The following is a 17,610-nucleotide window of genomic DNA, read 5'->3' on the forward strand; positions in this document are numbered from 1 at the left end:
AAAAAGAAAAGTTCTTTTACAAAGCGAGGTGAAGAATCTCTCTGAAATCAATGACAGTGAGTTATTTGAATATATTTTTTTTCATTTACATCTTTCACTTAACACTTCTTAACTGATTGAAATATGATTTCGGGTTCTTCTTTATGCGGGGCAGATTGTTTCTTGGAAGAATCATCAAAAGGAAGAACTTCTTTTTATGAGCAGTAAGGTAAATAAATAGTAGCCTTACCAAACATGAAACAATCTTATTGTTGATAACAATCTATCTTAATTTGTCTTCTGATTAATTTTTACTGGATATTTTAATTGTCACAGTGGTGTTGTTCTATGCGACGCTTTCCATTTTGGAAGGCAATAGCTGTTGCAGCAATGTTAGCAATATGACGTAACATGCCTAGCTAATTAATTAACAAAATATATAACAACCAATTAATTTTAAAAACATTCATATGAAGCACTAATGCAAAATTAGTGCTTGAAGTTGAATTCATCTTTCTCTATTTTATTGTCAACCTTCAATGATATTTGAAGATCAAATTTCTTTTGAATTTGTTTCATTTAGTTGTGATTGTTTGCATATAGTTGATATCATTTATGAGAATTTTCTACTGAACAGGCTACCTAGAAACAACATAAACCAATCAAAGGAGGAATATCAACTTGCCTAGCACGAGTTAGTTTTATTTCATCTCACTGGTGGTGAAAACATATTTGACTTTTGTTGAACATTTTCAATGCAATTTCTATTTCAGTTTGGTGATCTCAGTTCACTTGAACAACATGGATTTACAAGAAGCAGAATGTGCTCTTTGGATAGGGACCCTTCACTTCTTCCTCCCTTAGACAATCAGTCATTAGTGAATCTAATATTGAAGTCAACAGATAGAACAGATAGAGATAATTTTACTTTTGATATAGGTTTAATTGGATTTTAATGATTTGGTATGGCTATACAATCACGAGAGAATTTTCAATTGATATTATACATCTAAGATGAAACCTTTTCTGAAATCATTGTTTCTTGTCCATGTTGTCATTGCAGATTTATATACACTTTTATTGAAACAGTTGGGATTCAAGTCAGAGACAAAATCTTAAGACCTTTGTATCTGCTCACTAGCACCATTTTCTAGCAATGTTGCAAGAAGTCTCGCAAGTGGGCAAAAGCGAGAGTGCCATTGACAATTGGTGAGGTTAAGCATATCTAACGTGTAACCGAGAGAAACAGAGTAGCACTAAGATGTAATAACATCTTCATATTAAGGATTTAATTTGATCTATTGTGTATAGTTCTTTCTTATATTGTCAAATAAATACAAGAGTTTAACAATCACATTTGTCATCAAAGAAGTTTAATATATATATATATATATATATATATATATATATATATATATATAAACGATACTAAGACTTGAATGTATTAGTTTCTTTTTTTATTTAATTTTATGTGCCACAAGTAGCTCTAGATAATCAAAAGAATTCCCATATATGAAATTATAATGCCGTGGTGGCTAACTCAAAGCTAAACTGTCAGAATTTTTTAATCCTGATAAATTTATATATTTATATATATAATAAAAACTAAGGAAGGCCTGGTTGCTTGTGCAATCTATTATTAATAAGCCCTTGGTAAACTTCTATAGTGCATCATGGGTTGTAATCCAACAAGAAGGGTTATTGCATCTTGCATTTCTACCATTGCATCTTTATTCCAGAAAATTCATTCTGAAATGCAAATTTTCATTTTCGAGATGGAGTATGCAATAATGAAAGTGCAGCAAACAAATGTCCAATTCATTTTATGTTGTCTGCCAACAAATAATATTAGCATTTTGTATAGAGACCAAACTTTTATATTTCATAGTAACCACTGACAGATATGTACTTCAATATATTTTTTTCATAGAAAGAGAGAACATGAAAATATTTTATCGGCTTCAAATTGAAAATGATTCCAAGTTATCCAAATAATAATTATAATAATTACAAAACACACATTACCAATTATCATATTCATAGGTATAAACACACCTATGCAACAAACCTTTCAAAATAATGTCAAACACTTAATTTAGGATAATGTTGTAAATAAATTTATAATTTTAAATTAGCCCGTTTTCTTTTTTTTTGTAGATGTATTTTGTGCCTATGTAATTTTGTCTCTTTCTGGAATGATATGGTTCTTTTATACCCATTTTTTAAGTAGCAAATTTTTATTCATTTAATACACGCTTTCCTCATATACTATAAAAAATGTTGATTAAGTTAACTAAAGTTATTTTAATTTAACTACATGGCTTTAAATTTTAAAAATGGACTAAACCACATACTTGCAAGACCATTGACAACCACTTCATTCGCTACAAAAGAGAGAACCTAGAAAAGATTTTCTCGGCTTCAAACGGCAAACGATTCCAAGTTACCCAAAAAATAAAAAATATAATAATGCTAATAATAACAAAACACACATTACCAATTATCATATTCATAGGTATAAACACACCTATGCAGCAAACCTTTCAAAATAATTATAATTTTAAACCCCTTTAGATTAAGCTAGAGAAAGAAGCTTTCAACCTCAAAAATCAAACGCATAGATCAAAATAAAATTAAAAAAAGTAACTAAATCAAGTACCTCTTGGCAAGACCATTGACAACCACTTCATTTACTATGAAGGACAGAACCCATAAGATATTTTTTATTAGAAACACAACTCATCATTATGATTAATTCACAATGTCAAACACTTAATTTAGGATAATGTTGTAAATAAATTTATAATTTTAAATTAGTTTGTTTTCTTCTTTTTGTAGATGTATTTTGTGCCTATGTAATTTTGTATCTTTATGTAATGATAAGGTTCTTTTATATCCATTTTTTAAGTTGCAAATTTATATTCATTTAATACACATTTTCTTCATATACTATCAAACATGTTGATTAAGTTAGATAAAGTAATTTTAATTTAACTACATGTCTTTAAATTTAAATCTTAAATATATAATCATATTAAATATTTAGAGAAAGAATTTTATCGTATATAATAATTTTATCGTCTGTAAATATAATCCACTAAATATTTCAATTCTAAGAGAAACTTAACAGAAATACATTGTACTACCCCAAATATACACAGTGGTACGTGACTCGACAAATATTTATGAAAAAATAATGATATGTGTTGCGTGAATCTTAGATTATTCTTGATGAAGGAAAATGTTTTTCTCTTCAAGAGATGTTTTTAAACCAAGTCCTACATGCCACTGTTATGCAAATTCAAAAACCTGACAAGGTAAATATAATGATGCATTGTGACTAATGCAAATAACATCCAAGTTTATGAGCTTAAGTTGCTTTTGTTCTGTTGTAACTTTATACACGATAACTAAAGTGAGGTATGCTTCTTCAATTTTAGGAGATTTAAGAGGTGTTTGGTTTGACTGTTTTCTGTTTTCATTTTCACTGGAAATAGAAAATGGTGATGAAAATGCGTTTGGTTGGATTTTTGAAAACATTTTCAGTGAAAATATTTTCTCAAATGAACCAAAAACTGAAAACAATAAAATCTCATTTTCAGTGTTTTCAGTTGAAACCAGGAACCTCATTTTGGGTAAAATGAAAACGCGGTGACAAATAATATAATTTTAAGCAAATCTAAAATTACATTTCCTTTTGAAAACGTGCTTTATTTCTTGAAAGCAGAAAACAAGAAGTTAAACCAAACATGTTTTCAGAATTCTAATATTTTGAAAATGAAAACAGAAAATGAAAATACAAACCAAACATATTCTTAATTATTCAAAGAAGATACATAAAGATTCAATGTCATAAACTCTCCAATAAATATTTCATTTTAATCTATATTTTTCTCAACTTTCTCTCCAATATTCATTTCATTTTCTATTATTTTCAAATTTTATCCATTTATTTATTCTACCTTTTGTGTGTTCCTGTTATTTTTTGAAAAATAAACAACAAAAATATTAAAACAAAAAACACCCTTGCTTTACATTTGGTTATTGTTCCTTTAATTTACAAACAAAGTTTGCTATGCTTTTCTCATGTTAAAACTTATGCTTCAATATTACTAATTTTTCAGTTGTTTCTTTCTGGACATACTGCATGTTATAATAGTTGTCTTCATTCCTATATTTCTTTTTTTTCCACCATTCAATAAAAACATTCTAAAATTGCTAAATAAAAAAAATAATCCATGGGTATACATACCTAACGAGATTTAAGCATAATATTATTATAAATATTCAGTTCTCTTTTTCTAAAATACAATATTCCTTTTATTCCTATCATGCAATAAAAAATATCAATACTTATTGAATAAAAAATCAAACGGCACCTGCATCACGGGTTACAAACTAGTGTTTAATTAAATGTGTGATAGTCATGCTAACAGTTTCACTAAAATATCATATTTATAGATCGTATATTTATTGATGAAATCTTTGCAAATGTCAGTACCTCTATTTTATCTACCATGTTCAGCAGCTTTGTTTAACTGTTTGTGGGATAGCGGTTTGCCAGAGAATCATCTACATTCAAGTGCAAGTTAGGCATCTCAAATCTTGGACAGCATAGAAAAAAAAAATCTTAACATGAAAAATGAAAATAGATGATAATTTAAGGATATTTTTATTTCACAAAGAAAAAGAGAAATAACTATGTTTTAAAATTAGAGCTTAATTTACAACGTAAAGTTATTTTTTAAGAAATGAAAATTAAATTTGAAAAGGCGAGCACCAAAATAAATTAAACAAATAAAACAGGACATTTATTTTTTAGAGACACTGTACATGAGTTAATATATACCCGTATTTTGATTGCTTTAATGGATTGCATTAAAAGCCTCCTTCACATGAACACTTTTCAATGGCAACAGGGGAGATAGATACATAGCCCATGCTGTCCCCTAACCTTTTACATCAATACTTCAATACTAAGGCATAAGTCTCCTTCACTCCTTCTTCCTTTGAGTGCGTACGAGCATACCTCATTTTATTGTATTTATATAGGTAAAATGTACACAATCATCAAATATATACATACAATTCTTAATTAACAACAATATTTCTGTCGGTGACTTTCTAAATTTGTTTTGTTAGGGTTAATAGTAGGGGCTTTGTATTAGAAATTATGTTCAGATTTCAGAATACATTGATAATAATATTAAATATGACACTTTTTAATATATTTTAGAGTAATGATTAGAAAGATTGATCTAATTTCACAATTACACAAAGTAGTTTTCATCTAAAATAAAAAAGAAAAAGTAAAACAATGGTGAAAAGTTTATTTAAATATAATAATTTATTTTTATTATAATCTTCACATCAAATTCGCAAGAAATTTTTTAAAAAATAAACAATTATTTTCCTCCAAATAATGTATACCAAACATGCCCCCAAGATATTATTATTCTTCCTCTTCTACTTATCTTTTTTTTGTTTTAATCCAACTCATCATCTTCCTAAAAAAAGTAGATCAATACCTTTCGAGGTCCTACTTTAACCTCTCAGTAAATTATGCTGTACTTATTACATAGAACATGGAGAGAAGACAATATCAACGTTGCAATTTGCAAATACAAACCAACAACTAACGTGAAGGAAAGGATCACCTATTTTCCAATAGTACTAATAGCATGCAGGCCTAATTAAGACTAGTCCTTAGATGCTCTCCAACACTTTTCTGTTAGTTTAGGAAATTAGAGGTTACCACATCATAAAGTGAGGCTATGAGATAAATCTCAACAATAACTTACAAATTTTAACACAAACTTGCATACTTGAAACCATAAGTTGAGTGTATAAGCTGAGTTTAATTCATGATTATGTTTGGCAAGAGCATGGTTGAATTGTACTTTGGACATGATTTTAGATTTCAAACTATAATTTTATTTATGTTTTAAAGATCACAGATATTTGTTATGGGAACAATTTTACTCAAGTCCGAATAGGATTATAATAGTGATAAAGTTCTTCCTTTGAGTATTTAATACATCTTTATACTTAAAATTTAAATGAGACCATTAATTAAACAAGAGCAACTTTGAGTTAGTGGATCAATGCACTTAGTGATTTTCAGACTTTAGTGATCTTTGGAAGCTATAAATCAAAACCCCCCCTAAGACCTTTTTGTTTGTTCTATCACACTAATTGGAGTAACTTACTCCACTACTGTTATTGTTCACTGAAATGGACAACTATAACTAGACAAAGGACTACTCCTTGGAATAGATACCCATATATCAATTATCATCAACTGCTAAATGAGAAAATTTCTTGTGGGTCTACATGTTGCCAAGTGCCATCATATTCATCACAACTGTTATCCTAAGCAGTGCATTTAAATTACTCGAACTCGTGCAGCTTCTCACCATGTTCTGTCAGAAAATGCCAACAATGAGTGGCAGTCAATCATCACTACAAAGAAGATGAGCTTCAATTTAGTTGTGGGGCAATTGTGAAACATAAAGATTAATGTTAAAGCTTGTTTTACCGCCATTTTATTTGGAAAAGAGTTCTAGGAATATTCAACTTCCCCTCTCTATTGTCAATTAGAGGACCCTTTAGAAAATGGCATGGGGCCAGGGCACAATAGACCATGCACAATTATTGACATAAAATAATGTGAACTCTCTGTTACCAGAATATAATAACAATAATGTGAAGTCTGAAAAAAAATGAATTAAAAGCAGAGAGAGAGTAATTATGGTGTATATTTTAGGAACATTCTACCAGATTTTATATGATGCATTGCTCCACAAGCAACTATTTAATTAGATTCACTAGGTGTATTCTATATATAACCTTAGTGGAACTTTCTTTATTATAAGGAAGTTGTAACTAATAAGATTGAAGCAACAATTAAAGCTGCCTAATAACATGCATAATGATCAACAGATAAGAGCATGCTTTTCTTTATTGATTAGTGGGTGTGAATAAAGTCACTTAACATATGGGGACACAAATGTTGATGAGACATTTTTGTATTCCTTATTATAGAAATCATGAACTTAGTTTATATTTCATCATTATAGTGTGTTTATATATATACACACACAGACCAAATGTCAGCATATATGATGCTGTGCTAGTGTTGTGTGGTAAAAATTAACTTGATTTCGTGCCCAACTTGCTTTTTTCTTACTGTGGGTGCCAAGTTCCCATTTATTATTAGAATGGAATTTGTGGTTCTTTCATTTAAAAGTTCAAGTGGGATGTTATATTCTTAATTCTTTTCAAAGTTTAAGCTACCCTTATATGCATCAAATTCTTAATTACTTGATCATAAATGCTCTAATAAAGACAAATCATACTGGATGTTGAAGTGTCACAATATAACCCCCTAAATCAAGAGAATTCTTGTTATATGATTACCATTGATTATCTTTGGACTTTGGAGATTTTATTTTCATTGTTAAGCTGTTAGGCAGTGCAATCAAAATAACAACATTCTGATAAATACTTTGTTTTCGTCCAGTTAAAAACAAAAATAACTAAGATACTTGCTAGGAAAATGAAAGTGTGGTAGCATCAAACGCCATATAACCTTAGTGACCACAGTGTCGGCTGCTTTCTCTTAGTCTAGGAACCATAAAGAAAGTAAAAAGCTTTATTGTGCTGTCCTTAAAGGCCATTAGAGAGAACCAATTAATCAAAGCTCTTTTAAGTACCTATATAATGGACTCTTGCTTTCTTGTTCAGACCCTTTTTTACTTTTTTGTTCAGACCCTTTTTACCTGCTATTCTTCAGTCAACCATGTGGTCAAAGTCAGAGGCACGGATGGTTTAACAGTTTAAGAATGAACCTTAGTTTCCTTCAATCAACAATGGAGATATATGTAATAATGTAATGTCTTATAAATTTGCAGCCAAACCAGAATGATAACTTGACAATGAAAATTAGCCAAACAACTTAGATAAACTATAAACTTTGCATTATTCTAATAAACTCCAAAAAAAAAAAAAACTATTGAATAATTATATGCTTGCATTTTGTAGTATTGTCCAATAGATAAAATTAGTGCCTACCTAAATTACTCTGATTTGAACTGTCTTAAGTATTATCAATATATAGAGATCATTGATATTATACTTTAAGCATAACCTACCATAAATTGAGATTCTAGTTTGATTTTTTTCGTACGTTCATATACTTTAATCTCATTTTATATATAATAGGTTTAGGTTCCTGCAATTTTTACCAGGTAGAGAAATAAATCAGCCTGATGCTGTGAAAATTTATTTTCTGCATTCCCCAAATTAACCCTTAGAACTTATCATTGGTCTACAAGGAATTGAATACTCACAAAACTAAATATATAAACACTTAATTAGACTGACAGAAGTAGTCACTCATAGGTAAAATTTCAACTCATTGGTTCGAAGTTGGAATCCTTTGAGAATGTAACTTTAGGTTCACCTGGGGCTCAAAATTAATCTTACATCTCATACATATTGGCCAAGATTGTTGCACCCAAATGTTTAAAGGACCAAAGAAAATGATTTTTGTAAAAAAGACAGTAACAAGCGTTTGCCAAAACAACCTCTCTCTCCTTAAATAGACAAATACCCCATAAGTAATAACTCTAGCGTCTGTGTATATATTGGTTAACTATGATTATTAAAATAAAATTTAAAAAAAAAACTAAAATTTCTGTATCAATTTTTTTTTGTTGAGAAAAGTAAGTGTTTGGATTCTATTGAGTCATTTTTCAACAAAGCATGTTAGTGTTTATCAGCAAACATATTATTCCGCTTTAATTTTTGTGTTCTACTTTCATTTCATGAGAATTAAATGTTTACTTGAGAATAACTTGGACATAGAGCAATAATTGTTAAAAAGCCTATAGCCTCTGTCTCTCCCCAAGCAAAATTATCCTTTTCTAATTCTAATTCTCTAAAGTAACCCTTGAATCATTCACTATGACTACCAATTCCACCAAAATGAAAGTCAAATAATGCACTCAATAGCTTCGAATACGCATCAAAATACAATAGCCATGCCACACCAAAATAATGCAAGACATAAATATCGTTCATCAGGTAGCATGCTTCGATAAACAAGGGACATTTGTAGACCAATTATGTAAAGAGAAAAGTCATCTGGACCCCACCAGTTACAAAGCTACGAAACTTAGATGATATCATGTGGCCCACATGGAAATCCTTGTCTGTCTGGACCCCACTTTCATCATGAAAAACACAACGGGGCATTCTCAAAGAAACACATATTTAACAATTATTACAAGCTTTACAAGGTCACTGCCCAAGATAGTCTAGGACTTGATTTGAAGGGTGTGTTTCTTTAGAAAGAAAGAAAATGAAAAAAAAAAAAGTAGAAATAAACAGTAAAAAAATGAAAAAATAAAAATAAAAATAATCAATAAAATGATGTGAAATTTATACTTGTATATTTTATTTTAATTCAAAACTTTAAATTTTAATTTATTTTTTTATTTCTTTTCACTCTAACAATCGATATAGTAGTTTCATTTTTCACTTAAAAAATTATTAAATTGAGAATATTTAATTAAAATAAAATTTTTACCCTCCGATCATTTCTTTCTAAAACATTTCCTATCAGTTCTCAAACATCATTTAATCATTTAGAACGTAATCTTAAGTTTCTATTAAGCAAAATTTATGTTAAATGTACATGCCATGTATGGCTAGTTGATTCATTTTCTTAACGCAACATTTCTCCTGATTTAAAATTAAATAAAATGATGATTTCTTGATATTGTGACCAAATAGTTATTACAATCTCTATATATCTTGTGAGCCTTTGAGGGTTCAAATCCTGAAGCATGTCTGTCCATTACATTCAGGGGCTCATACCATCATTATGTCAAGTACTTACCGTTTACGCGCGTTGAAACACCATATTGGTTCTAAATTCTAATAAAATATGAGGAACCTGTGTAATTGATGCTCAAGTTATTCACCCAAAATATAAAATTGATGCTTAAGTTACAAGCTTGTAAGTTAATCAAGTTCCTAGATATGTCACTAAAAAATAAAAACACATCCCTCGTATAATCAGAGTCTGTCATGCATGCTTCTTTCAACTTTATGAATTTTCTTTTGTACTTTATATATTTAGGATCTGATTTTTTAACTGTAAACTCACGTTTCGTGAGCTGAAGAAAACGTTGCTATGGGGTAAAGTCCGATGATTGTACCTTGTAATTTGTGCACAAGTTGATTTAGATTGATGATCTTCTCTTGAAACCATATATAATTAAATTAGTAGACAATGGGAACCAGATAGCCCTCATAAAATAAATTAAACTTTTATGTAATTCGTTTCGTTATTGAAAAAAAAAATGTGTAAATTATATTATTATACAACATTTATTTTTTATCTATACAAAGTAAAAGAAAAAAAATTAGAAGGTAAGAAAAATTAGAAAGAGACTTACAAATCAAAAGATCTTTAATATATATTTGGTATCCCTTTCACACTAAATTTCTAATTAATTTGTGAGTGTATCGCGGGTGCGTGTGATAAGCATTAGTAGACAATGGATTGAAGATTTGCAATTAGAAGTGTTCAAATAAAAAAAATAGATTATCATACAATAATTACAAAAAGTTTTACAAACAAACAAATGATGTATTTGAAAAGCATGCATTTTAATTTCCTAACTCCTTCACATGCTACTTGTAGAACAGGGATTGAGAGGATGAGAACAAGGGTTGTTAGACATTATTGGAGCCGTATGTGAACAAAACCATATGACAAAGTCTTCATTCACTGTGTTATTACCTATTACCATTCAGTTTCTACAACTAGCGTTTACAAAGAGAACTGTTTCAAAAGTGGTTTAACATTTTACTATTTCCATACCAACAGCAATTTTTTACTTTTATAACTCTCTAGCTAGCTAGCACTTTCGAATCTCATTCCTACATGAGTATTCACATGAATGACCTTAGTAATTTTGGGGAAATAGAGTAACATAAAAATTGTTAACACATTTTTAGGATCACTCTCCAATCAGTCATGTAATTGGCATCTTTGCTTTGGTTTCATTCATAGTCCTCCCAAGCTAGTCCCACCCTCCACTCTCCATATGCACATAAGGCACTAAAATTCAAGGTAAAGACACAAAACCTTAAAGATAATAAAATAGTTTCCTTCTAGTAAATGACAAAATGGCTTATCATTCTCACGTGCTTCAACGTCCTTAAAGGACAGGAACATTTGTCTTTGTGCCATGGACATTGCACAGTACAAATCTCAATAAGAACCATGCAAGTGTGTAATCAGTATAAATACATTGTAATAGACACGACTTAGCTTTTATTTATTACAATCCCTAAAGGAGATAAGTTAAACACTCAAATCAGAAAATGGGCATTTAGAGACAAAGACATGTGTGTACCTGCTCGAATCTTTAAAAGGAAAATTACATAAAGAACTAGACAAGCTGAAGTGCGCACTTTGGATTCTCCTTGAGAAACGGATTATATGTAATGAAATTTCATTGCAGCACTAATAAGTAATAACTATTTTATTATTTATGATAGGAAATTGTTATCCAAGTGGATCAACCGATTAATGAGGAACTCTCCACGTGAGATACGCATGTTGGTGTCATATGTTGGAAATTATATTATCAACATTAGTCAGAAAATAATTCTTATGCCTAGGTAGCTAAATTAAGATGCTAGAGGTGAAGAATCTGCGTTGCATGGATCAAAATCTTGCGGAGCTTCGAATGATCTTCACATGGTAAAGTATGATTTGTTGCCTTCTTAAGAGTTAAGATGTCTATCCTGACATCATTGTCTTGCACGTCTTGCCACGTATCACAACATTCATGTTGTTCTTTATAATTACTCTTAGTCTAATGTCTTAACCAGCTACATTTTTTTTTATCGACCAAGATTATTTGTTAGGTTTTATTTGTGAAAGGGATTAGAACACATGATTTCTTTCTCTTCTTTTCTCCCTTCAACCATCACATAAATTTTATAACTTTTTCATCTGCATTTTTGTTTTTTTTTTATCTCGTAATACGAATTTCATTGATTATATTGTGTTACATTTTTTTTTTGTTAATGTTTACACTTCTTATTGGTTATGGACAAAAAATAGTAAACCTTTTTCAACTCTCGTGTTTATTTATATACATATAAGTGTAAACTTTTATCTTTCTCATACCCTAAATGTTTTATTAAAATTTTTGAATAGTAGAAAAATGTGTTTTATAATATCTTGTAATTTTAGTCTCCATAATTTTAATTACTGAAATTTAGTCTTCATAGTTTTTCAATTATTCAAATTAAGTTTCTCACTCTAAAATTTCATCAAATAACTAATAGACATTTAATTAAATAAGGTGTAATCTATCATTTATTTATATAAATTTGCAAAGGAAAAAATATAAAACAATTGAATAAATTATTAAAAAAATTGTTACATTTTACATAGTTTATCTTTTAATTTTATTTAAATATTTTATACAATTTTTATTTTCTAATTTATTCTTATTAATAATATGTCATTACTTTTATTAATAAATTCATATTAGTTATTATATATTTTTTAAGTGAAAGATTTTAATCTCAACAATTAAGAAACTTTAAGAAGACTAAATATGAATAATTAAAATTAGGGAAACCGAAATCACATATAGGAAAATTATGAAAACCAAAAATATAACTAAGTCAATAATTAATTAATGTAAATAGAAAATGAAAAAGAAATGTTGTATTTTCTATCAGTTATTTTGTTCATTTCTCCGCTCCCAACCGATTGATTAGTAGTAATTAGAGATTGTTTGTCTTCAAAATATTTTATATCATATATTGTAATTAAAAAATAAATTCCTTGCCAAAGGACATCTTCCATTTAATTATTTTATGTGCACAGCTTTAGACTTTAGAGACAAATTTATTATGAAAGAATTTATTTCCATTATAAAGGGTTTATTGGAAGGTGGCCCTGCTCTACATTAAACTCCAACAGAGGTTTTTGTTTAATTGTGTAAAGTACTTGTGAATGAAAGAGTGTGTTAATAGTTAATTCCAATCTAGCTAAACAATTCAATAAGTGATTCGTAATCTCCATAAAGTAATTAACTACAATGAACTACTGTTTGAAGGAGGGCCAATCAATCATTTACGATTTGTTTAAAGACATGGAAAAAGGGATTTTTTTATTATCAGTATAATTGGTTTTATTTACTTATTTTTTAAATTAAGATACCGTTATTTTTGGACAAAAAACACATATCTGTCTTAAACTCTCAAGGGTTATATTGTGTTCCGTACACAAAAAATAGTTAATAAACAATAAACATCATCAATTTATGAAATAAATTCATTCTCTTTTCTGTGAAGATTAAGAAAAATTACTAACACACATTAATTAGTTAATTAATTAATTATGTAAAAAATAAGATAAAAAGTTCTGATGATCTTAAAATTAATTTAAAAATATTATGAATTTTTAACATATTTAATATTATTAACTAAATTAACTAATTTTTTAATAAATAAAATCAGAAAAAATATTACTGAGGAATTACTTGTTTCCACCCTATCGTTCAAATTTTTTACTGCAGTTGAATTCTTGCACACACGTCAATTTAACAAGGCAAATATTAATCGGTGTGTATGATTTTATGATTTTTTAGTTAGCAAGACCCATTTAATAATCGTAAATGAAGTGTACTTGAGCCAATTTTAATCATTTATCGCTTCATAATTGCTCATCCGCGTCAAAGGTTGTTCCAGAGAACAAGAGGTAAGGTAAATGTGAGAGTTTCTTTTTCTTGCTTCATAATTGCTTAACCGTGTAGCAGTGCCACCGGTTAGATAGATCATAGATAGCAAGAGAAGCACTTTCCACCCTGAATTGAAGGGGAAAATTAGCAAAGCAAATTGTAAGTTATGGAATGACAAACACCGTTACTTGCGGTTAAAGCTTATACATAATCAAGCCAACAGTAACACTATCCTTTGTTTCTTCTTCCATTCCTCTCCCTCATATAATAATCCCTCTCTGGGGCACAACACAGTAACAAAGAGAGATACATATACATTAAATTACATAGATCAATGCTTGCTTAGTTAACGCTATGAAGTTGCGTTCCAACTACTCTTTTTAGTCTCTTTATCTTTATTCTTCTTCTATTCTCATGCCCCCACCCTATACCCCTCTTCCCCCATCAACCTTCTTTCTTTGCATTCTTTCTTCACTTTCTTCCCTTCTTCAACCCCAACTCATGCATGTCCCTCTCTATCTTCTCCCAATGAAATGAACCATCAAAAAACCCACCACCCCAATTGCACCACCATCAACCACCATGTCCTCCTAGCCACCAAAGTCCGCAAACCCAAAAACCCTCATAGAGTTAGCTAGAAACACCCCAAAAGATTCATTTTGTTTTAAAGCGCAACTTATGGCATCCATTGCCACCTTCTTCAACAAGTTCCTCTACTTCTTTATCCTCTTAGTCCACCTCGGCTGCTTCATCTTCACCACCGCCGGGAAACAATCGCCGCCGTCAAAGAAACGCAAAACCTCACCTTTATCCCAACCCTCCTCCCCTTCCCACACCAAATTCAAAACCCACAAAGCCCTCTCCTCTTCTTGGCATTTCATCAAACATCTCTTCTCCACCAAGTCCTGCAAAACCCCAAACACCGCCACCACCCAATCCTCCCCTCAATCCACCGCCACCACCACTACCACCACCGCCTCCGCCGCCGCAGCAAGTTCTTTAATTTCCTTATCGCAACCCGACCCGGATAGGAATCAACCCGTTTCGTGCCCCGAATCCGGCATCTCTACCGACACCAACCTCTTCTTCCCTCTCCGCAACGACATCTTCCCCTGCACTGCGTGCGGCGAGATTTTCCAGAAGCCCCACCTCTTAGAAGCCCATCAAACCCTCAAACACGCGGTTTCGGATCTACCCGGATCCGACCCGGGTCACAACATCGTCCAAATCATCTTCAAATCGGGTTGGCCCGAATCCAAGCCATTCCCAACCATAACCCGCATTCTCAAGATCCACAACAGCCCCAAGATCCTCTCCAAATTCGAAGAGTACCGCGAGGCCGTGAAGTCCAAGGCGGCGCGTCACGGCGCCCATACGCGCCGCCGCGACGAGCGCTGCATCGCCGACGGAAACGAGCTCATGCGCTTCCACTGCTCGACCTTTTTATGCGACTTGGGACACAACGGGGATTCCGCGATTTGTTCGCAGCAGTTTTGTAACATTTGCGGAATTATTAAGTCCGGGTTTTCCCCGAAACTCGACGGGATCGCCACGCTGTCCACTAGTTGGCGGGCACACGTGGCGATCCCCGAGGACATAGAGCGGGAGTTCCGCTTCATGAATGTGAAGCGGGCAATGCTTGTTTGTCGGGTGATTGCGGGTCGGGTCGGATCGGATTCGGATGAGGTGGAAAAAGAGGACGGAGGGTTTGATTCGGTGATGGCGAGTGGAGAGAGTGGGGTCTACACCCGCCTTGATGAGGAGGAGCTTTTGGTGTTTAATCCTAGGGCTGTGCTTCCTTGCTTTGTGATTGTGTATAGTGTGTGATGAATTTGACGGTTGTGATGATGATGTGAGCTTCATGATGGCTTGTAATTTTAATTTTGTTAAGTATTTTGTAGCTATGAGATGCTTCTTTTTGCATAATCCGGGTTCTTGGACCCTTGTGCACGAAATTATGTGCATTAAATTGACACATTATAGTATAGAAACTGAATGTGCTGTATGTAAGACTGTTTTTTAGATAAATTTCTGTTTAACTGTGTTGCTTGAGTTCGCTTTCTCTTAGCTTTTGATTTTGTTTGATTTACATTGTATGTGGTAGGAAGAAATTGTTATATGCTTCGAATTTTTATGATTTTACTTAATCTTGATTTTTTTTTTTTGGATCAGCAATTTTTCTTAATCTTTATATGATTCATAATTGATATTTATCAACTTATTTTGTAAATTGAAAATCTTGATTTCTCCTTATATATTGCATCATGATACATAAATTAACTTGCATATTGCATTGAAATTATAAATAGATGGTAGTTTTTAAGATCATGGCATAACTTCTAAAAAAATACAAAGATCATGTCATAATTTGTGGTGTGGTAGCTGATGACCACATGCTGCCAGCCCTGTGTTCTGTTTCCGATGAGGTTGCTAGGGAGGTTCATTCAAACTGAGAAATGGTAGCTGACCCATTATTTGTGCATTAATTATTTGATAATGAAGAATATTATTTTTATTTAATATTTTGAGTATACTTTCTACATTAAGTAAGGAAAGAAATTGGGAGATAAGAGAGAAAAGTGTTGAATAAAATTGATGATGTAATGAAAAGAAATGAAGAGAAGAAAATATTGTGAATGGGTGTTGGGAGAATGTTAAGTGAGAATAACGTTTTGTTTGGTATTTGAATTGCTTTTTTTTAGTTGTGAAGTTTGTGAAAATTTTCAGCTTTTACTTGAGCATTTCTTATGGTAGAGGAATAGACCGCAGTGGCTAGAACAATTCTTATTATTTTAATTATAGTTTTGTATTTTTTTTCTTTCTTTATTTTTGAATGATTCCAAACTTCTCAAAAGTTAAATAGCGATTTACATACGGCACAAGATGCCTTAATTTTCCATTTTTGTTTTTGATGACTTGTTAGTTTCTTGTTATAAGTAAAACACTTTGGTTTGATTTGCTGTGTCAACTAGTAGAACCAAGCCATAATTGAAACTTTGATTTTGAAGCATGCACGTGTTGGCGTATTTGTAAGGACTTCCAAGTTTCTTGCTATTCGAATAACATTTAGGTCTGATTTGCTTTCTCAACTACTTAATACGAACATAGCTATAATTAAAACGTTGATTTTATAAGGCTACGTGCATGTTTGGTTTTCTTGTTGAATTATAGGTGTCTCCAATTATTCTTCCCAAGTAATATACAGCTAAATAATTTGTTAATTATTTGAAAACACCTTACCTATCTGTTTTCATTTTTCAATGAAAATATGAACAACATGTGATTTATTTTTATGCAGGGAAAAAGAATAAAATAAAAGCTTCTGCTTCTTTTTTTTTTAAAACAAAACAAGTGGTAGTTTGTAAAAAAAGAAAAGGAAGTGGTAGAATGAGAACATACTTCCAATACAATAAAAGATTATTTTTTTCTATTTTTTAGAAGAGATAAAAAAAATTATTGTATTGGGATAAAAAAAACTAAATTAACCTTTTTTATCTTTTCTTTAATCAAGGTCGTATAAATGAAATAAATAAAATCATGTATTGTTGCTATGAAAAACCATGTCAAGTTTTTGTTCGGAATTCAAAAACAACCAGAGATGTTAATTAGCAATGCTTTGATTGCCCAATCAATTATCTATCTCAGTATAGGTTTTTGCTTCCTGCCCTCTCTATTTTACTGCCTACATCTCCTTATTTTAAAATATCCCACCATTGATCTTCCTTCTTTTAAGTTTGTCTGCACCTCCTTCTTCACCCACCTTTGTTAACCTAAACAACAAAGCACTTCGTAAGTGTAACGAGAAGTCCGGACAGGTATTATGGAATACCTATTCTAGAATATTAGACTT

At 31.0% G+C, this 17,610-nt stretch overlaps 1 protein-coding gene across 1 annotated transcript; it reads left to right on the forward strand.

Moving 5' to 3' along the window:
- The first annotated feature begins 13,893 nt into the window (after window positions 1-13,893).
- Window positions 13,894-15,812, forward strand: LOC100785244 (uncharacterized). Its single transcript, XM_003552916.5, has one exon. The coding sequence runs from the start codon at window positions 14,439-14,441 to the stop codon at window positions 15,585-15,587; it is 1,149 nt and encodes a 382-aa protein (XP_003552964.1). The 5' UTR covers window positions 13,894-14,438; the 3' UTR covers window positions 15,588-15,812.
- Window positions 15,813-17,610: the final 1,798 nt, after the last annotated feature.

The sequence above is a fragment of the Glycine max genome, chromosome 18 (assembly GCF_000004515.6).
Source record: "Glycine max cultivar Williams 82 chromosome 18, Glycine_max_v4.0, whole genome shotgun sequence".
In the NCBI taxonomy this organism is placed as follows: domain Eukaryota; kingdom Viridiplantae; phylum Streptophyta; class Magnoliopsida; order Fabales; family Fabaceae; genus Glycine; species Glycine max.